At 41.3% G+C, this 22957-nt stretch overlaps 1 protein-coding gene across 1 annotated transcript in view; it reads left to right on the plus strand.

Annotated features, from left to right (window-relative positions):
* Positions 1–4518, plus strand: part of LOC128840929 (D-threitol dehydrogenase-like) — a 34979-nt gene extending 30461 nt beyond the window's left edge. Inside the window, exon 8 of the mRNA XM_054035534.1 lies at positions 3750–4518. Within this exon, the coding sequence (XP_053891509.1) occupies positions 3750–3945 (196 nt within the window). The 3' untranslated portion in view covers positions 3946–4518. The remainder of the gene's footprint in view (positions 1–3749) is intronic.
* The last annotated feature ends 18439 nt before the right edge of the window (positions 4519–22957 follow it).

Genomic DNA, 22957 nt, shown 5'->3' on the forward strand with positions numbered 1-22957 from the left:
CTGATTTGCATAGCAACACAGTAGGCCAGGCCTGTTAGCCTGCGCTAATCAGCTGTGCTAATCAGTGCTCTCACTGGCTTGCTCATATAACACCCTCTCTTGTCTTTCCGCTGCAGACCTTGTCAGCAACTTCAATAGAAGCTAACTGGCCTGAGTTTCCAAACAACACAGGTTCCACATGCAACTAACACCATCTCTATGCATAGCTATTTGACCTCCTGGACTAATAAGGTCTGCTTCACCAGCAGAATGTGTCAGCTCCTTGCTCTGTGGGGATTCCAAGGTGCTAAAAGCTCCTTAACCTGGACCCCATACAAGCGCCATCACCTACGGTTCCAGGGATATTAAGCTTCTCAAGTGTATGATCTCCTGCTTCATCTGCAGTCCGGGGCGCTACAGAGCTTGTCATGTTATTGGATAGGTGCATGGAGTAGGAAGGAGGCACCATGTGCAATGAAAGAGAGGGTGAGCTACTGTCTAGACTAGAGGCAGCTAGAAGATGCTCAGTATCTAGAGTTGGTCTGAAAGGAGTACAGGAGGTGGTGAAGCAAATCGAAATTTCCGCATGTGCCCCAATTATGGAGGGTCTGCAAACCATTGCTAGGGGAGTTCACACACCGAACCAGTGTGAGACTGCAGCACAGGAAAGAGCTAAGCACCACGATATCACCCAAAGGCGTCCCAATTAAGCAGCATTACTATCCCCATTAAGCAGCAGTCATTGCTGTTAAGTATCTTTGGATTTAACCGTAATTCCTCGAGAGAGGTCCCAATTAAGTGGATCTCCTGATTAAACATTTTCTGATTAAGTGGAGTGTACTTAACTCGTTCAAATTAATAACTCATCTGAAAGAAATCAAGTTACACTCAGAGGGAAGGTTTCCCCCCCCCCCCCGCCCCGCCTCATATGGGGATTGAACACACATAATTCCAGTTAAGTAATTTTTTTCCCACTCTCTCTCTCATTGTGGAGATGCTTTAGGCAATTGTATTTTGTTTTTTACTGTCTCAAATTGCCCTATGCATCAGCAACGGAATACTGATGTTCATGTCTAACCTTAAGGAACCAGCAGTTTGATAAAACATTGACATGCAACAGAAAGTACTGATTGGCTCAGCACTGCATACTAGACGAGGTAGGGAATGAATGCATTGGCACTTGTCTTTGCTGGAACTGGTTAGAAGCCAACTAAAATCTGCCTAAAAGGGTTCTACAACATTAAATTGCCCAACTTGGCACCAAGCCTTTCCCAGAAGATGTGTACTATCAATGACATGCTTAATATTTATAGTATCATCAGTATGTGTGTTTGCAACTTTACGTTGTGTGCTACATCTTTTTCTCTTTATAAAAATTGCCTGGGATATTTTTTTTTCATCAGACCTTTTACTCTTGAAACAAAATTAAAGGAAGGGCAGCTGAAGGCACTGGTTCAATGATTTATAGTTTGTTCTGACTATATTTAGTCTCTATGTTATCTGTTTCAAGTTGGTTGATGAATGAATATATATATAATATTTTATATATAATATTATTTTTCTTAAGCTGTATTATTTTTACTTTATATTGGAGTGATATATTATTTTTGTTAATCTGGGTCCTCCTCTTAGTAAAACAAAACCCTCATTTAAAAATGCTAGCTTTTGCTAGTTAGGGTATCAAAACTCTATAGAGCCATGGAAACCTAGAACCAGATCCTACAAATGTTGCCAGCAGATATAGTGCTTGATGTAAATTCAGAGTAACTCTATTGAATTCAGTGGATATATACCAGTGTAAAACTGGTGTAAGTGAGAGGAGGATTAGGACCATAGCTTTCACTTCTGCAATTAAAACTCTGGTTTTCTCTCCAGAAAATCTGTGCTAAACAGGTGGGAGGAAGACTGTGCTTAGGAGAAATAAGTAGACTGTCTTCAAGTTATACTGGAATTTATTCTGTTTTATTACTTTGTGAGAGCTCAATCAATTTGCCCTAGCTCAGCATTTCGGAATAGTTATGGTTTTCATTGACAATTACAAGCAAAAATAAAGCTGGTATTTAAAGTGTGGCCTGTGACTGAAAATGGAAATTTTGAGGGTATTCTGAATTACTTCCACCTAGTAATGTGGTAAATCAAAGATTTCAGACTTCATTTAAAACAAAAGGTAAATCACGTACCCAGAATCCAGTGTGTTTTTCAAACCTATTTCCTTGGAAGTATAAATTGGGATGATGATGAAGTTTCAGAACAAAACGGTATTTTTATACTTTGTTCATTTCATATTTATCACTAGCTTGTTTGCTAATTTTCATTTGCAAGAGGCAATTCTTCCAGCTAACTGGGTGCCTCAATGGGCCACTGATTTCTTTGAAGTGACAGTCTGTAAATATGCATAAAAAAGAGATGCAATTAGCGTGTGTGGTTCAGTGCAGCCTGATTTCATTGGCAAGTTTACCCACAGTGTTGATAAGCTACATTATCTAGAAAATTGGCCGCTGAAAAACAGCACCTCTGATTGCCAGCAAAGGTTCCAGATAACAGGGTGCTGAAGAGAAATATAATTGAGGTTGAATATGTTAACCAAGGTGTCACATGCTCCTTAGAAGCGCTAATTTATCAGCATGTTGGAATTTTTATTAACATTTGGAATGCATTTCTACCACACTAATGAAGTGGAATTGGCAGTTCAGGTTTTAGTTATTGTCATTTCTGAGAAGTTAAATGTAATTTCTCATTAGACACAGTTATGTAAATATATTTGTTCAGGGACTGAAAAAATTATACATTTCACAAAATACAAATATGTTGTTAAGGAGGAGTATGACAAATCAGCGCTAGTTAAAGTCGTCAAAGCCAGCCAAATATTAGTACTGTAATGTGCCGTCTACAGTTTCCACTCATTTTTAGGGCATGTGAGGGAAATGAACTTAGCAGAGTTTTAATGTATTCTGTAGTTGGCTCGTTAGTGTGAAACAATCCCAGCTTAATACACGTTTTGTAACCGGTCGTGTTATTTATTTAATGGGGGTTTATACTTGGCATATTTTGCTTAATTTTTTTTTCCTTTCCCTGCCCTCTTTTCATCTTAAAGTGAATTTAGTGCTGTGAAAGGTGCTGCTGGATTTTGTTTTCAGTATTTTGGCATATGGAAACTTGGACTGTTTTCAGTTTCTGAACTGTATGCAAACATGTTGTGTAACATTAGGCTGTGCATTGATGAAAAAGAAATTGGTAAATGAAACACATTTCCAAAATGCAGAGACAGACTGGTTGCGCACATTTTGTTTCTATGACACGTTTGTTTTCTATAGGAAAATGTAAATTGGGTATTATGGGAAGTAACCTAAGATAATGGGGCACCTATGTTAGCCAATGATACAAATTATGAGTCCTCTCTTTAAGAGTAAACCACTAAGTTGATTTATCAACAGTGACAGACAGCAAGGGACAACCATGATTGAAGTTTGTGTTTGTAACTCCTTAGCAGAGCTACATGCTCTCGAACATTGGCTGGGGCGCTGGAACAATTTGGATAGTGGGGGTATTGAACCAAACTGTAAACCCTGTATATAATGGAAACTACTTCAAGCTATGGGGTGCAGCAGCACAACTGGCACCACTAGATCCATCACCTATGAAAGTTGGGAGCTTACTTTATTATTTCATGGTTTTCTTTTCTAAGTGACATTTTGTATTCCCATCACGACTTGTTTTATAGTTATAAGTGCTACGTATGAAAAATGTAACTGTGTGTGTGTTATTTATAGGGGAATTGTAGACACGCTGCTCATCCATTCTGAAGAGCTGAAGCCTCTGGTACAGCGCTGGCTAACCGATATCCCCGCTGGGAAGCTGGCTCAAGTGACAGACCTGCAGGCGGCTGTAGTATACCTGGCATCTGAAGCTTCAGATTACATGACAGGCCACAATTTGGCCATAGAGGGTGGTCAAAGCTTGTGGTAGAAAACAACTGAGCATCTTTCTTCTTTGTAGCACTTCTAATGCATGAGCACAAGAGTGGGAAGTAGACAGGAAAGAATCCTGATTCTCATCATAGTCTACAAGCGAAGATGCTCCCAGATGTGCCCAGAGAATTCTGAGTTCATCACAAAATTGGGTTCCTTACATGTAAATAAAATAAAATTAAAATAAAATAAAAATGTATCTTTTCAAAAGTTTGTGCATAAAACACTTCCGAAAACAATGCTGATTTTGGCCCTTACAGTATAAATAATCACCTAGAACAAAATTATTGCTTCCTTGTTTAAAATGTTGTTTGAAGACCTGTCTACTGCATTCAATCTCTGTGAAGTTCGTACTTATAAGAGTATATGTAAGTTTACTACAGGTAAGGCCTCAGCTGGTATTTAGTTTAACAGGGGAACATTTTTTTTTAAAGCAAACATTATTAGTTGGTCTGTGCTGCATGCTTTTCTTTGGGTGTTTTTTATTTATGTTGTATCAGTGACATCTGCGATTTATTTACCCACCCCCCATGTTAAATGTGACCTCACAAAATAAATTGATTGCATTTGATCCTGAGTGTTGCCATTTTATATTTACTGGTGTATTTTTCATAGTATTTTTATATACACACACACATTCTCTCACACACACATACACTTCTCTGCCAGAAAAGTATACATTTAACAGAGAATTATGTTTAGCAAATATAATGGCTGTGATTCAAAGTCCATTGAAGTGAAGGGGACCATTCATATGCTTAAGTTAAGCATATGCACTATTGGGCTTTTTTTCCCTTTGGCAGGCAAAGGTGAGCCAAAATTTTACTTAAACTTTTTTTTGTTTCTGTAAAATTCCTAAGAACTGCTAGTTCTCTGACGTGACTCAGTAATAATTCCAATGATTAATGCAGTTACATCAGTGGAAAAACCTGTATGGGCAATAGAATAGGGCTCATTGTTTAGAAACAGTAAAGTATGGCACAATAATAATGACAGTACTCTGTATTTATATTGTCTCCCATTTGAGGACTTATAAGCCTAGCTTGTGTGATTAAAGAAAATTTATTTGCAAGAATTCACTTGCAAATCCTTGTCATTTGTTTTCCATTTGGCAGCCATATGTTACTGTAACATAAATAATTGCGGATGGATGTCATTACTTTTATTAGTACTACACGTCCACACGCTGGTTACCCGTTATTGTGGTGAATTGCTATAATTGTTTCAGACTTGACATTCACCATCATGCTGTTAGCTATGCATTTCGCTAACGTACTGTCGTCATACTGGATAAATTGTAAGAAGATACCTGTCTTCATTAAGGTTTCTATAAGACCATTGATACTTAATAAATATTTCATGTTTCGTGTAGATTCATTTTTCCGGAGGGTAGTGTTGTTAAGTCTAGAGCTTGTTGGCTTGGAAAACTTGCCTCGTGTGCAGGATCTAATTTATTGACAATGCTCGGCAAACTCATAAGCTTCTGGAAAGCTTAATTATGGGAGAAATTATCAAGCAAATCAAGGTCTTAAACATTTTATTATTTTTCTGAGGTCACAAACTCTTGTCTTTCTATTAGCTCCCACACTTGCCTCATTCTGTGTCACTTTCTGGAGGGCTTCATGCGATTCTCACAGCTCGCTGGCTGGCTTTTCATCCCAAGGTGCACACATTGGTGAACTCATCAGGAGCGATTCCAAATAATCCTAGAGGGGCTTGTATATCATGGCTTGGGCCTCTGGTGAACAGTTTGTTGCAGCTTCTACTTAAAGGGTAAAATAGCAAACGTCAGCTAATCTGAAGCACAAATCACAGTCACCACTGGTGCTGTAATTGAGCTCCTTGCTTTCAGTCTCAGCAGACAGACCAAGGACTGAGTAAGCCGTGAAGCTGAACTAACCTTTCATGTCTAGAGATGGTCACTCCAGGTTAACATGGAAGCACGTTGGTAGATTATTATGGGAAGCTTGAATTTCAGCTGCCTTGGCTTTATCTGTTCTGGGGAGAGGAGGTTTCAGAGCAAGATGGATACTCAGGGAATTTTCACAAGCTACACGTTCACTTTAAAAACAAAACAAAAACCCAGACAACCAAAATGAGAGGCTGCATTTTTCAAAATCCAAACTCTCCCTTAATTAATGAGCTTCAGCTATTTGGATCCAGACCCTGTCTCCCTCCAGTCTATTATCCTCCATGTTCTCCTTTTGAATGTGTGGGGAAGGGCAAGGAGGAGAGAGGTAGGGCATTTAGAATCATAGAAGATTAGGGCTGGAAGAGACCTCAGGAGGTCATCTAGTCCAATCCCCTGCTCAAGCCAGGACCAGCCCCAACTAAATCATCCCAGCCAGGACTTAGTCAAGCTGGGCCTTAAAAACCTCTAAGGATGGAGATTCCACCACCTCCCTAGGTAACCCATTCCAGTTCTTCATCACCCTCCTAGTGAAATAGTGTTTCCTAATATCCAACCTAGACCTCCCCCACTGCAACTTGAGACCATTGCTTCTTGTTCTGTCATCTGCCACCACTGAGAACAGCCGAGCTCCATCCTCTTTGGAACCCCTCTTCAGGTAGTTGAAGGCTGCTATCAAATCCCCCCTCACTCTTCTGCAGACTAAACAAGCCCAGTTCCCTCAGCCTCTCCTCGTAAGTCATGTCCCCCTGATCATTTTTGTTGCCCTCTGCTGGACTCTCTCCAACTACACATCCTTTCTGTAGTGGAGAGTTCAATACTGGATGCAATACTCCAGATGTGGCCTCACCAGTGCCGAATAGAGGGGAATAATCACTTCCCTCGATCGGCTGGCAACGCTCCTACTAATACAGCCCAATATGCCGTTGGCCTTCTTGGCAATAAGGGCACACTGCTGACTCATATACAGCTTCTCGTCCACTGTAATCCCCAGGCCATTTTCTGCAGAACTGCTGCTTAGCCAGTCAATTGGTTCCCAGCCTGTAACAGCGCATGGGATTCTTCCTTCCTAAGTGCAGGACTTTGCACTTGTCCTTGTTGAACCTCATCAGATTTCTTTTGGCCCAATCCTCCAATTTGTCTAGGTCACTCTGGACCCCATCCCTACCCTCCAGCGTATCTACCTCTCCCCCCAGCTTAGTGTCATCTGCGAACTTGCTGAGGGTGCAATCCATCCCATCATCCAGCTAATTAATAAAGATGTTGAACAAAACCAGCCCCAGGACTGATCCCTGGGGTACTCCACTTGATACCGGCTGCCAACTAAACATCGAGCCATTGATCACTATCCTTTGAGCCTGACAATCTAGCCACCTTTTTATCCACTTTATAGTCCATTCATCCAATTCATACTTCTTTAACTTTCTGGCAAGAATACTGTGGGAGACTGTATCAAAAGCTTTGCTAAAGTCAAGATATATCACGTCCACTGCTTTCCCCATATCCACAGAGCCAGTTATCTCATCATAGAAGGCAATCAGGTTGGTCAGGCATGACTTGCTCTTTGTGAATCCATGTTGATGTTCCTGATCACCTTCCTCTCCTCCAAGTGCTTCAAAATGGTTTCCTTGAGGACCTGCTCCATGATTTTTCCAGGGACTGAGGTGAGGCTGACCGGTCTGTAGTTCCTTGGGTTCTCCTTCTTCCATTTTTTAAAGATGGGCACTATATTTGCCTTTTTTTCAATCCTCCAAGACTTCCCCCAATCGCTACGAGTTTTCAAAGGTAATGGCCAATGGCTCTGCAATCACATCAGCCAACTCCCTCAGCACGCTCGGATGCATTAGATCTGGACCCATAGACTTGTGCATGTCCAGCATTTATCTGAATTTGTTTTGGAAGTCTGAATTTTGAGCCTTGTAGGACCTAGGAAGGCCCACGTGTGTCGCTTCCCCAGAGACTCATTCTAGACATCCCAGTAAGGTGTGTGTCTACCTTCCTCAGCTAGTTGTTAGTTCTGAAAGGCTGCCAGCAGCTCTATAGGATCAATGAAAGGTGTTCCTGTTTGATTGACTATCAGTCTACAACCCAGCTTTCTAGACTCCAATCAGTACAGCTTGCTGGTCTCAGGTTATCTCCAGCTCATGCCTGCTAAAGAAATGTCCTCTCTCCCCCTTTGTCCCCAGTAGCCTGTGGAGACTGGGGTCTCTAGCTTACATTATGATCAACACCAGTTTTCAGGCTAGGTAGTTGTACCCAGGGTGTAAGACCTCTCTAGGGTTTTTGTTGCCTGCAGGACAAATAGAGGGGAATTTTAGATCTGGGTCTTTAGGTGATTAATTGGGCCTTTTAAGTAGAATTCTTCCTGAGGGTATTTTCCCAGGATCTCCAATTTGTTCCCAGAGAACAATGGTCTATTACTGCCTTTTGAAAGGGACACTAATAAAGCCCAGCCCAGTTCAGAGGCTTGTTGTTGAGTGGGACAGTAATGGTTCCTGCAGAGCAATCCCTATCCAGAGGTAGTTAGGGAAGTATCTTCTCACTGGGATTTTTCCACTCTAGAGGATTGGTTCAATAATAAATGGATGGTGAAAGTGGCAGAGTATTTGCAGTGGAGGTGGATGCATTCCCATTGGTTTGGATTTGCATGAAATCAGAGGCAGTGCTAGCCCATTGCCCCCCCCCCCCAACATAATAAAAAGCGAATGGGCTGGGGGCATGAGTTGTTCGGGACCCTAAGCAACGGCTTAGTCTGCTTATGCCTAGCACCGGCTAAGCATGGAGTTCTCACCTTGTCTAGAGAAATGAATCTTGTGGAAGCGTAGGCAGGAGTGCTGCCCCTCCCCCCTGCACTAGCCCCCCCCCAAGGCCCTGTAAAAAGTGGTCCCCTCCCCCCCTTTTCCGGTGCCCCTGAGCATAGGCACCGTGGATGGAAACATTTCTGGAATGCTTCTTGCCCCAGTGCCTGGTTGTCCGAACACTACTGCGTGGGTCACTTTTAAATGTAACCTGTTCATCTAGAGGGCCTGCCTTAGGCTGTGTTCTGGCCTTGACTGATTTCTGAAGTTTGTCTGACCTGGTGGCAGGCAATGTGTGGAAAATTCTTTCTCGTGGTCTGAGGAGTCACTTGGTAAGTTCTATTCAGGGACTGTATGAGCGTAGTCCTGCCATGCCTCTGCCCTGTTGTACCACTTAGAAAGTTAAAGATTGGTGTAGCAGTCACCCTTTTCCCTGTGTTCCTAGAGGGAGGCACAGCGGCCCCAGAAACTCTTCATGGGGAGGTGTACTGCTGGAGTACCGTCAAGGTGGTCCGTTCCTTAAAGAGAGAGGGCAGTATTGTGATTGAGGCAACTGACCTGTGATCCAGGAGTACTTGGTTCTAACCCTTGCTTTCTCATGCATTTGCTATGTGGTGCTGGGCAAGTCACTTCAATCAAAATTTCTGGGTGAAGTTCTATGGCCTGCGTTACACAGGAAGTGCGATCAAATGCTCTGTGCCACTTTCTGGCTTTAAAGTCTATTAATGTAGCCCTGGAGTTAGTGGCAAGCACATATTTTCTTTTGGAAGGGGAAAAAAAGCCAAAGCTCAAGATGGATGATAAGAAATGATTCCCCTCCCCGCCCCTGTATTTTGGTACCTAAAGCACAGAAGATAGGTGAGTTTTGAAAGAAGATGCCCTTATTGCAAATGCTGGTGAGCTTGCAAAACGGAAACATCTGCACCTCAAGTTAGACTGTTTATAAAATAAACCAATATTCTGCTCCTGCAGTGTTTGTGGTGTTAATATATAGTCTGAATTAATATATTCAGTCAAAGCCAGATGGCGTTGTTCCTAATTTTACCTCTAGGAGGAAACCTCAACCTATGTTGTGTCTGTACTAACTGGGTTTCCCATTTATCTATTCAACTTTTATATTGTATCTAAGTTAGTACTTTTGATATTTCTAAGGGTTTTTTTTAACATTCATGTAGAACACCACATAATTGCAGAAAAGATAATAGTCACATACCCTAGGGCTTGGTGTACACTTATGTTAAAAGTACAGCTTTTATTGGCAACTAAAGTAATAACCTTTCCATGTCAAATTGCTTTAAATTAAACTTAAAAAAAAGTGGCTGATACCCACACTTAGTAATTGTCAAACATTAGCATAATGTAGAATACTAAAGCTGCCTAAATCTTGGGTTTAAAAATAATTATTTACTTAGGTAAATTCTGTATTCAGAAGCATAATATTAGATTTTTTAAAAAAAATACAATCTCTTCAATGTATATGATACAATTTAGACTGGAACTTGACATGAAAGTGGGACTGGATTTTATGCCGGCATCTGAGGAAAGAGGAATTATGTCACCTCAGCTCACCCATCCATCATTGGTCATGTTTAAAGAATGTGTTAGTGACACCGGAGAATGCTATAGGTACCACAGGTGACCTCGTACAAGTCTGATTTCGAAGTATACTGTTGCCTTGCAGTTTGTGCATAATTTTCAACAGCTTTAGGATACCTGAGAGATGGGTGTCTGAAACGATTGTGTGTGTGTGTGTGTGTGTGTGTGTGTGTGTGTGTGTGTGTAAAAGTCAAGGGATTGCAGGTCAGTACAATGTTTCACACTGATGTATTTACCTTCTGTTTCAGCACTTTACTTAAGCAATGGGGACCATTTAAAATGTCATGTGCAGAGTAGGAGAGGAGACGGTATATGGAACCATTCATCCACCATTATTCTCCTGTGCGGAGAACATCCACAACCTCTGCTCTGTGCCCTCCTGCAGTGCTAGGCGCTCTGAAAAGGTCCTCTCACCTTCCGCACCAGTGAGGGGACTGGAGTCAGAATGGCAGAAAGAAGGAACAAGATTCGGTCATCTGCTTATCCCACATTTAGACTGCCCCCACCTTCCCTGAGCTGTTCTGCCTGCCTGCGTGTACCACCAGCAAAACGCCTACAGTGACTGGTGCTAGTGTGGTTCTCCCCCTGAGAGCAGAATGGAATCTTCCATTTGGGGTCAGCCTGGTGGCGCGTGCAGTATGTTACCACATCAACGCATGGGACCCAGCCTGTGGGACCTTAGTTTTCAGCCTGGTACGGGCTAGGGGTGCTGCAGTGACCTTTCAGCTCTTGGAAGGAAGGGCCTCCTGATGCTCTGAAGTACCACTCCAGCCACCCTTCCATGCCCATAAAGACAGGCTGGCTCTACATATGGGGCCTTTACTGAGCTAGGAAATTAAAGGGAGACGCTGTGGGGGTGGGGGAAGCAGGCTGCCAAACCATCACTGCCCTACATTGTGGGAGAGATTTTAATCTTGGCTAGTTTATACAATAAATATGTATCCAATCACACGTTCTTTCGGGTGCTGAGTTTTAACCCCCGTGAGCACAGAAAGAGGATATATAGCCTTCTAGAGGGAACCATAATGAGGTTCGATAGAGATGGTCAACAGTTTTCCAAATGTCGAAATCTCAATGACATTTTTAATGAACAATTTCCACTATTTTTTGGGCAGCTCTAATTTTCACTCCCTCAGCCCAGCCCCATCTCCTGCTTCTCTCCGTCTCCCTTCCTCCAACAAACCAAGTCTTCTTCTCTAACATCCTTAAGCCTCCCATTCTCACCTTCAGTTAATAAGCTAATTTCCCCTCTTCTCACTCACCCATTGCTGCCAGCGTGACCCCCTGCTGTCACCAGTTCCATCTTCCTTCTTGTGCCCTTCCTGACCCCTATGGTCAGGCTCCTGGCCAACCTGTTTCTCACTGATGGTTCCTGCTTAATGAGTGGGTTGAAAACCTGGAGCTGGTGGGGCTGGAGTGGGAAAGAGTTCATTTGGGGCTAGTGCATAGGCAAGTGCAAGTCTCGTGTTCCACCACTCCTATGTACTGGCCAGCAGAGTTGACCTCACCCACGGAGAGGGCTACTGCAATTCCCTGTGCCCAGATGTAACACACATGCCCTCAGACATCTTGGAGACAGTATGCCACCTTCTGAAGTGGTGCATCACTGTACCCACATGCCAGAGGGTTGTGCCTTAAAGGCACAATCCAGCCCTACATCTGCACATGCTGTCTGAGGTGCCATAGCTATGCCTTTTCTTAGGCTCCATATGTAGTCTGTGTCTCTAGGAAGGCTCATTAATTCTGAGAATTTTACGTATTGTTTGCTTGACAGACTGTAACAGCATTTTGAGGCGCTATTAAACCTGTAAATCAGTGTTTTCCCACTTTAATAAAACACACAAAAAATTGGATTTTGACCCAACAGGCTATTTCTAGCTCCAAAAGAAATGCAGACATGCCCTTACATATATATTGTGGCATAATGATACGTTAACATGTAAGAGAGACTAAATATTTGGAACTGTTCCAATGATTAAGGACAGCAATTAAAATCCTGACTATAACAGTACTTTTGGTAAATAGCAATATGACAGGTACTACTCCATTTCATTATAAATCTCTGGAGATAATAGCGTGATTTGACTGCGTCATTTCCCCTTCCACCATGTCACTCATCGAACTCTGATGTCACAATCCCATCACTCAGAAATGGTACCTAGACGTACCTCAGCATTTGCCTGCTGACTTATCTGTTAGAAGGGGTGAGTTACGTCAGGTGTCCCAGTGCTGCACCGGACTGAGTGCTTTGTAATGGCTGACTTAGGTGTGGGTCTGCCTTAAATTTCCTGTTTATCTTCAGACATAGGGTAAAACTAGTCACCACCAAGCTTCTAGCTATGTGACTGGAGGAGACCCAAAGCTACTCTACTGCACAAGCAGGATAGCTGAGCATAGGGGAATTTTAAATTGAGCCCCAGGTCCTAATTCTGCCTACAGACTCCTCAGGTTTCCCCAAGTCTGGAAGGTAAAAGCTTTAACACAAGACCCTGATATTGGCACAACAGTGGATTTCATTTGAGATGTTCAGTCTGAATGCAGGTCATTCTTTCTGATGTTACCATTTGCTAATTTTCATTCTTTTCTCTTTCAGAAACTTTCCCCCCAGGAACTCGTGTAAGAACTCAGTGAGGTTCTGCTACAAGAAGTGTGCGCGTGGGTATAAACTTTTTAAGTGCAAATATCTCCTAATCGGGTGATTTCTTGTTTATCTCTTAAGCTTTCCAGCAAATCCCTTTGCCCACGCACCTATGCACTGCCACCAACCTGACACCCTGCTGTCACCATTTTCATCGTCCTTCTAGTGTCCTTCCTGACCCCCATAATGCTCTTGGATGGCCTTCCTCTCTCTGCTGGTTCCTGCCCCACAGTTGGGTTTAGAACCTGTAGCAGTGATGCTGTTGAATTTATTCCAAATTCACTTGCCATTATTACTTCCAGAGTATCAAATGATCTTCATCGAAGAAACTGACAACTTCCCTACTACTAACCATTTGCATTTTTAGGCTCAGATCCTATCATGTACATGATTAACTTTAAGCATGTGAGTACTTCAATGGGATTACTCACATGCTTAACATTAAAGTTGTGCATAAATGTGTGCAGGACTGGGTCCTAATTTGTTTAAATGATTCAGGAAATGGGATTAGCACACAGTAAGTTTCCTAGTTAGCTGCAGGAATATGATCACATGGTCATTCAGTTCAGGCATGTGTTAGGCATTTTAAGAGTCCAAATTAGAACTGGTTGGCATTTTTTTGTTCAAACATTTTAACTAAAATTTCTGTGGAAAATTTTCATTTGGGCAAGAATTCTTTTTTTTACTGGAAATTGAAATTTGCTAGTTTTCAAAACCAGAAAATTTTCTTTGGATTAGACTGAACACCTTACAATCTTTTTAATTTTTTGATTGCATATTGGTGGCTATTGTATGTCTTAGTATTTTTTTCTGGAGAATTTTTAGGGTTTAAATTTCCATTTTTCTTGATAAAAACCTGGAAATTTCTGCCAAAATGTTTTTTGTTTGCAAAAATATTTGTTTTGTTCACAAAAGCCGTTTTTCTTAAAAATGTTTTTGATGAAAAATGTTGAACAGTTCCATTCGACAGTTGTTACTAGGGCAACAGCCACAAAAAGAGAGGAACTATAGAGAGGGATGATGGATCCTGACTGAATTTTTATCCCCGGTTAATGAACGGTTAACCTCTGAAGTTTTTGCAATGTTTCAATACCAGACGAGATATTGATACAAGCAGATAAATATTTAAATGCAGTTATTGAAGCTGACGTATTTTCTCAATAGCATATTGATCACATTGCTTCAGCTGTATGTAGGAATTAAAAGGAGCTTTCCATAGAGTCAATGAACAATTTAATGGAGTTACAAGAAGGAAGGAGGTTGTGCAGATATTTCTGCAGATGTTAGTATATGGATGCACTGTATACTCTGTGTGTGTGTGTGTGTGTGTGTATATATGTGTGTGTGTATATATATATATATATATATATATATACTGTCTAGATAGATAGACAATGTAATTTTTACGCTGGAAATATTTGGGTGTTTGGGATCTATCTATCGATTTTTTATATATATATATATAAATATATAAACACCCAAATATTTCGAGCATAAAAATTGCATTGTCTGTCTTTGTCTGTTTATCTATCTAGACATCCTTTATATCTTGGTCATCAGCATGTCTGATAAATTAGATAGATGTGTGTTGTAATGGCAGACCTTATCAAAGTTTCTGAGAAATGGGATCAGTTATCCCTTGCATTTACAAATGAACAGTGGCTTCCTTCCTTCCTTACAGAAGCTTCTGGGATCTGACATACTCTGTCCTAGAGAAGAGCCCCAGAAGAAAGTTGTAAATATTCCTAGTTGAATGTTATGTAAATAGGATGTGAACATGTGTAATTGGATGCCTGTATTCGGCGGAACGCTCTTTGAAAACAGAACGTACGCTGCAGGATATTCTGGAACCAGGCAATTGTACATCCTAAACAAGATAATAGCTGTCAACCTGATATCAACTCTTTATTTGTGCCACAGGTGAACTGCCCAAATTAATACATGATTCATACATCTCTAAAGGTCCCGAAAAGGAACTTGAACTACACGGAGACCTAGAAAAGGAGAGGTTGCAACATGAGAAACATGTTTTCAATGCAATACAATTTGTGTTTGCATCTCTCATACAAACTGTATCCCAACACAACTATTATATACAGAAACAAAACAAAACAAAAAAAATAGAGTAAGGGCCAATGCCTTGTCCACTTGAAATTCAAAGCAAAACACCCATTGATTTCAGTGGGTCCAGGATTTAGTTCTTATTGTAGTAACTAAGAAACACATATTGTTTACATAAGTACACTAGGTTCAGATTTTTGGTACCTTCCTTGGTGTTATAAGCACATACACCATTGACACTAGTTCACATAACTTTGATGGACACTAGTTAATGTATAGGACTTTCTGAAAAGTACATATTTAAGTACATGGTCATTAATGGAGATGCAGGAGTTTTGCAAAGTCAAATGAGTGTTCCAAACAATTTTAACTCCAAAAAGAGTTTGAGGCTTGCAAAACCTCAAACTCTACAAACGTTACCCAACCCTAATGCTCACGATGGGAGGGAACAGTGTATTTTGGAGAGGGCAGTAGTAAAAAATATGTTAAAAATACCGACTGGGATTGTGATATATTGCCTAAAAGCTGGGGGGCAATATTGCCCAGATGAAGACACTAATTTTACCTTAGGGCAGCTTTGACTTTCAGACGCAGTCAGTTTTATTAAACCTTGGTTGGGGGATTGTTTGCTATAGATTTCCTGCTGGGTCAAAGCCTAACTAGGAGTTGCTGTTGGATGGAGGGGAGGGATTGGTGGCAGGAAACCTCTTCCTCCCCCCCTGCCTTTCTTCTTTCTTTTTGTCCTCTTCTTTCCCTTTTCTTCTTCATTGCCCTTTCTCCCTCTCCCCAACAAAGTAGCTGGGTGACCCCACTCTCCTGGCTGGCTGGTTGCCTGAGGAGCAACACTTCTGGCTTGGTTGAGCCATGCCACTGTTGGTAAGACACTGGGAGAACTGAAGCATTGACATTTATTTTTCACGTGGTATCAGTCTGCTTCTGAATACTCTACGGTTTGGGGCACAAAGTATCAGAGAGATTTGCTTGAATGGGCATCCTCTTTCCCAAGCTGGTGCATTGGGGAGCCTGGGGGTGGGGGTTCAGAGCCCTGGACTTGTGGCTAGCTGCATGCTTTCTGGGCATGTTGAACCAGCCCTTTGCAGATAGATGTTCCCACTGAATGCCATTACAGTGTTGTGTTCAAGATGACTTATTTCCATGGCATATGCTCTATACCCCTCTGAACCTCAGTTTTAGGACAACAAGAGATGTTCTTTCACATCATGGAATTGCTCTAAATACTCCTGGCAAAACCGTTGCTTTGCTTCATACAAACATTTTGTTTGGCTTTAATGCACGTGAGTTTGCGCTCCCAGAGCTTCTGAAATCTCAAAGTAAAATCACCAGCGCTTCACCTCATATTGAACTGAAAACATGTGGACCTGAAATTTAGATGGTGTCAGCGAAAATCCATATATGTGTCCAAATTTCATATTTCCAAATATTCGTGAACTGAGAAGGTTTATCAAAAGATCTTTCAGAAGTTTCAGGGTCTGACTTTTCTAAAAGAACACCGCCCCCCCCCCCCCCAAACAGAAGATTTTGCATGGTTTCTGACTAGCCAGAAGGGACAAAAAAAATAAACTAGATGATAAAATATCTGCACTTTTTCTTTAGCAATATTTGTACAAATACATCCATGTGGGCCATGACATCCAGAACATTTTGCAGTTACTCTCTCTGCATTTCAGTAACTCGCCTGAGCAGTGTGTCAAGATTCTTTCTAAGTGAAAGATGAACGCATGATGAATTGGACAGAGAGACTCCCATGTGAAACAGTGCACAGAACTTTCTTATGCATGCGGCATTTTTTTAGCAAATTGGACCCCATCTCAATCCCAATGAAACTTGATGACATTTCAACCTTACGAGTGAACAAGAATGCAAAAGCACATTTTAGCTATTTATATGTCAGAACATCAAAAGTTATAATTAAAGGTGTCAGTGCAAATGGGAAGCCATATTCCTCAGCCCAGCGCAGCTCTTCTCAAGCATCTTACTTCTCTTTTTCTTAGAGGTTAGATACATACTTCTCTTTTCCTAGAAGACTCATAGCAAAATATTTGAATTTATCACCAACCCTGAATACTTCTGTTCAGATTCTGCAAACATTTGGTTTTGTCTGTAGAACAAAAAAAGGGTATTGAATTCCTGCAATCTGATCAAAGCTGACTCTCTCTACGCGTTCCCCAGGTGTTGGCTATATTGTCTAAGTCAAGGCCTGTCATGTCATATATTATTGTCAGCGTAAAGAATTGTCACCTCAGTGTACAACTCCATTTACTGTTTGTAGCTTAAATGCTGAAGTGTGTCTGGGCTTTGTAAATGAACTAACAATGTCGATATCTGTTTAGTGAAAATAACGCCAGATGGTTTAGAAATTTTCAAAACGTCTAAGGTAAATTTGGGTATTTTTAAGGGGGCTACTCTTTTTTGGTTTGTTTTTTATAAGTCCACAGGGAAAAAACACCATGTATTTAACGATCAAGCCCAATTTGATGTATAAGAACAATAAGAGGTGGCTAATCTGCTGTGAGGTATCGTCCCAAAGAATTGCTGTCCATTCAAGCCCTGTTCTACTGCTCCTGGTACTTGTGCAATGTCTGATCAAACTACCACCTGAGAAACTTTACAAAAGCAACACCCAAGTACCTCATTCTGCTAGGTACTTGGTTCCCGGCAACTCCAGGAGAACATAGATTCAATGTACATATCGAAGGCCTCAAATGCTTCCCAAAGCAACCCCTCTTTTCCAAGAGCAAAGGGGTTGTTACACGGTTTAAGCTGCATGAAGTAAATGAGACACAAAATATAGCAAAACACCCTGCTGTGTTGAGGGTACCAATTCTTCCTGTAGGGAAGACTACATTGGAGAGGGTCGCCCAAGGCTCTGCAGGCCTGGTTCTCTGGCAGCGTAAATATGGGTGTACAGGCACCCTAGTGGAACTAAGAATCAGGCCTTGAGTGCATTGCACCAACAGAGCAAATAATGAACTCCAAACTTAAGGCCGGTTCATAACCAGGAAACTGGATGTGTGTTCAAGGGAGAGGTGTACACAAGGAACCACATGCCACCTTCCTGCATGGGCTGAGTCCTTCTGCTCAGGGAGCACAACCACTCTGCAAGGAGCCTCTATAAAGAAGACAAGCTCACAGCCCCTTCATTAGTTTGCTGCCCATGTTTTAATGGCTGTGTTCCTTGGGAGCACAGTGCTGCCTGCACCATTGTACTGCCCCTAACGCAAGGCTCTGGCTATATGCCACTCTTTACGCCTTAAAGGCATAATTATGCTAATACTGATTCATAAGCATTAAACGCCTGTAGGCACCGAGCTGCATTTAATTTTGCATTAGACTAAACATGATAAAGAACTTGTTTTCTGTAATATATGGATTTAACTTTACATAGCAGGTGGTAAATGTTCCAACAAATACATATATTTCAAATCTGTAAGTGCCTAAATATTTATATATTTAGCCAAATAAAGGCTGAAGACTCCTGCTGCTTCAAGGGAAGATCAGTTGAGGGAAACAGGTTGAAAGGAAACTGAGAACCTGAATTGCAGATGTCCTTTCAGAGCTGATTGGGTTCAGTCGAGGACAGTATTCCTGGTAAGTATGGGCTAGCAGAGAGCAGTCTGTTTATTCTAAATATAAATACAAAGTGGAACAGTTTTTGAGATTGAGCCTGACTGTATAAGCAAATGATTTGTAGGACTTGGAGCAGAGACTTAAACCTGAGTCTTCCACATCCCAAGTACGTGCCCTAACCACAGGGTTATTGGCTCTTCTAGGATAGGTGTCTCTTGCTCTGAAACTCCAGTCCATCCTGAACCTGACAAATATTCCTGACAAAAGTTTCCACAAAAAGTTTTGGTTTTGATGAATCAGCAATTTGTGGTGGAAAAACTTATTGTAAAAAAATTCCCAACCAGCTCTATTGAATATCCCTTCCAAAATGTATTGCTATTACTTATGGCACCCCTGGATATTCTTGAGATCTATATAAATATTCAGTCCCTTTTTGAATTTTCATAAGTTCTTGGCCTCAACAACTTCCTGCAGTTGTAAATTCCACAGTTTACACAGAACTGTGAAAAAGTATTAATTTTCATTGGTTTTGAATTACCCAACTTTTAATTTCACTGATTGTCCCTTTGGTCTTGTGTTTTGAGACACAAAGCAGAAGTTCTCAATCTACCTTTTGTAGACCATTCATTGTTTCCTATATTTTTATCAGTGTCTTTTCACATAAGAGGTTTTCTAGGACCTTGAATCTGAAGAAGTGAGGTTCTTACCCACGAAAGCTTATGCTCCCAATACTTCTGTTAGTCTCAAAGGTGCCACAGGACCCTCTGTTGCTTTTTACAGATTCAGACTAACATGGCTACCCCTCTGATATTAGGATCTTGATCATTCTTCTCAGTCTTCTTTGAACCCCATCTAGGGACTTCCTTATTCTAGTTTTATTTATTCTCGAATGCTAGTTTGTGTTCCATATTTAGAATACATATATCCTGAAAGAAATCAAGTAATTCTGATATAAAGAGAGTTAACACATTATATAGGCATCTATTATTCTCCAAGTTTTGTGGTTGCTTGTACTAAGTTCTATATATAAATTTGGGATGCAGAACATCACACAGTTCTGTGGCACCTTATTAGTGTAACGCGAATCCACACTTTCCTAGGGGATGGAAATCAGGACTATGATGTCCTATTACCTTGGTGGCAATCTTTCAGATAAAGTGTTGCAAATATCTGCCACAATTAAATAGCTAGCTAAAGACAAGAGATTATCTGTGGAGGCAACCTGATGGGAAAAGTTTTGCTAAGACTGGGAGGTGGAGGGGGAAAAGATTTGTATAAAGCTTTTCAATAGAGCCAAGGAAAATGCCTTTTGTTAAACCAGATGCAAAAGACATGGGCAACCTCAGTATTTGCGAACTATTTGTAACTAGCCACAGCAAGACTTTCAAATGAATTGCATTGCCTAGGCTGGGCCAAGAATGAGAGCGAGCTCCACTTGGTTAATGTCAGGAAATAAATGAATACTTTGCGGCATTCGCTAATGCATGCTGGCAACTAAGGGCTTTGCATGGATTCACATCACTCGCTATAAGCTGCTAATATAATTCAGTTCACTTTTTAACTACAAAGAAAAAATATAACTATAAAGAATTAGACAAAAGACTGGCAGAAGCCGTATCCCTCAAAGGCAAAAAAAGAATGAGAGCTTTAATTAGTGAATAGAGCTGAGCAAATTATTGACTGTGAAATTATATTATTGGATGAATTTCACATTGAGGCATTGAGCATAAATATCAAGACTTGTCTATAGGGAATATTTTTCTAAAATTTCCCACTATTGCCAACACAGGTTCAACTTTGCAGATATGGGGATCAGAAAAGTTGTTGTTGGCGATCCCTCGAGGACGAGGATGATCTTTCACAGGTTTTATTTTTCGTGGGTCCTTTGGCGACTGAGGCGTCTGATCATTAAGCCACAGGCTCATTGCAGGTGGTGTTGGAAGACAGGGCTGGGATGCGATTGCTGCCTGACAGTTGTCTTTCCTTTCTTTTCTGACATTTTTCTGCGATTTTCCTCAAAAGTGGATGTTCCCTCTCTGACAAGTCTTTGCCAGTTATTCCTATTCTGGGCTGCTGTCTCCCAGTGTGCGGTGTCGATGCCACATCTCGTGATGTTTGTCTTGAAGGTGTCTTTAAAGTTTCTTTTGGCCTCCCCGTTTCCTTTCTCCTTTGGTGAGTTGGGCGTACAGCAGTTGTTTTGGTAAGCGTACATCAGGCATGTGCTCACAGTGCTTGTTCTACCTCAGCTGGTGCTGGATAATCAGGGCCTCAAGATTGAAGATGTTGGCCTCAGTGAGGACACTGACATTAGTGCGATGATCTTCCCACTTTACGTTGAGGATCTTCTGAAGAAAGTGCTGGTGCTGCCACTCCAAGTGTTTTCTGTAGGTCTCCCAAGTCTCACAGCCATAGAGGAGAGTTGGGATTAACACCGGTTTATAAACTAAACGTCTAGTGTGTGTTCTGATGTTGTGATTGTTGAACACCTGGTGAGACAGTCTGCCAAAGACAAGGCTGGCACAGCAAATTCTGTGCTGAATCTCGACATCTACATCTGCCCTCTGTGACAGATAGCTGCCAAGATAGGCAAAGTATTCTACATTTTCCAGTTCTTCTTTGTCAATGTAGATCTTCCTTGCTGGGTCTGATGATTGACCGGGGACTGGCTGGTGGAGAACTTTTGTTTTGCCAATGTTCAGAGTTTAGTCCTAGGCTTTTGTAAGCTTCAAAGAAGCAATTAAGGGCTGTTTGTAGATCCTCCTTTGAGTGTGCAACTACAGCACAGTTATTTGTGTACTGAAGTTTGGTTATTGTTGCCGATATTACTTTATTTCTGGCATAGAGACGAGAAAGGTTGAAGAGTTGGCCGTCAATCCAATTTTGGATGCCAATGCCCTGTGGTAGAAGGTCTTGGGTTAGTGTTTTCACAGCTGCTAAGAAAATGGAGAAAAGAGTGGGTGCCTGTACACAGCCTTGTTTTACACCAGTTCGGATGATAAAGGGCTCAGAGGTAGAGATACTGCACAGGATGCAGGCAGTCATCTGGTCATGGAGAAGTCTTACAATGGTGATAAATTTGCTTGGGCAGCTAAACTTTGACGTGATTTTAAACAGAGCCTCACGGTTGACCGAGTCAGAGGCTTTGGTCAGATCGATAAAGTCCATATACAGCTCCTGGTGGTGGTCTTGACATTTTTCCTGGATCTGCCTGTCTGCGAAGATCATGTCGGTGGTGCCTCGTGATGGTCTGAAGCCGCACGGGGACTCTGGCAGTACTTCCTCCGCAAGAGGGAGCAGGCAATTCAGTAAACGTCTAGCAAGAATTTCCCCAGCGATGGAGAGGTCCTCTCAGGACACCAAAAAATCCAATCCTGTTCTTTAAAAAGGTAAATTTTATTAAAAACAAAAAGATACATCTGGAACTTAGGCTTTTTGCTAGATCTTAAAAGAAACAATTACAAAAATTAAGCACCCAAAATAGCTTTCTTGGGGGTTCAGTTTAAAGTTACAAGCAAACAAAAGCATCTGGGGTTAGCACAGAGGAGATCCACAAGCCAAAATAAGAAATAAACCTGATAGCATCTATCCAAATGATTTCTTCTAGGTATGGAAGATACTTTTTCATACCTTAAACTGCACTCTTGCTTATAGCATTGCTGCTCTGTGTCCCTGCAGCCCAGAGAACAGCAGACAAAGGGGAAGTTTCTTTCCCCATTTTAAAAAGTCCTACCTTCCCATTGGCTCTTTTGATCTGTGGGCTTGTTAACCCTTTACAGGTAAAGCAAGCCGAGAACAGCTAACTGGCTGGCCGGGTGTCCATCAAAGGGAGCAACCTCACCACTTTATTTATCACAGGGACACTTTCCTTAATTGGGATCTGAAGCATCATGTCATCTCACCCTTCCCAAAGCAGGTCTAAACGACATGGCACTTTTAACAGTGTTAACAATCTGTAGCACTGAACCAATGAGGAGTTTTTTGCGGGATGTCCCTAGTGAACACAAGGCTTCAAAGGGCAGAATTTGGCTCAGATCAGAGTTAAATTTGTGATGTTACTTTCGGCTGTAAGGGGATAGAGTCACAAATACAGGTTTTTAAATAAACGGCAAGACATAACAGAGTAGCTGGAAAAAGAAGTAACCAGTTATTGTACATACCTGAAATTAAAGCAAAGGGGATATGACTGCTAATTATACTGCTTTTTAATTTTTATTTTATAGTTATTTTATTTTTGCAAATCTGGCTTCAGTATATCAGTACCTATATTAAAAGAAACATTCTGGAATTTATCCTTTCAGTTTGCTACGTTTTTCCATATAACTGAGTTAAAATGTATTGGTGTCCTGGACACTTTTTCCCATTTAAAAAGCTCTTGTAAATGATCTATTTATTTATATGAAAGAAAAGGATTCCTAATGCA

Source organism: Malaclemys terrapin, chromosome 7 (genome assembly GCF_027887155.1).
Source record: "Malaclemys terrapin pileata isolate rMalTer1 chromosome 7, rMalTer1.hap1, whole genome shotgun sequence".
Taxonomy (NCBI): domain Eukaryota; kingdom Metazoa; phylum Chordata; order Testudines; family Emydidae; genus Malaclemys; species Malaclemys terrapin.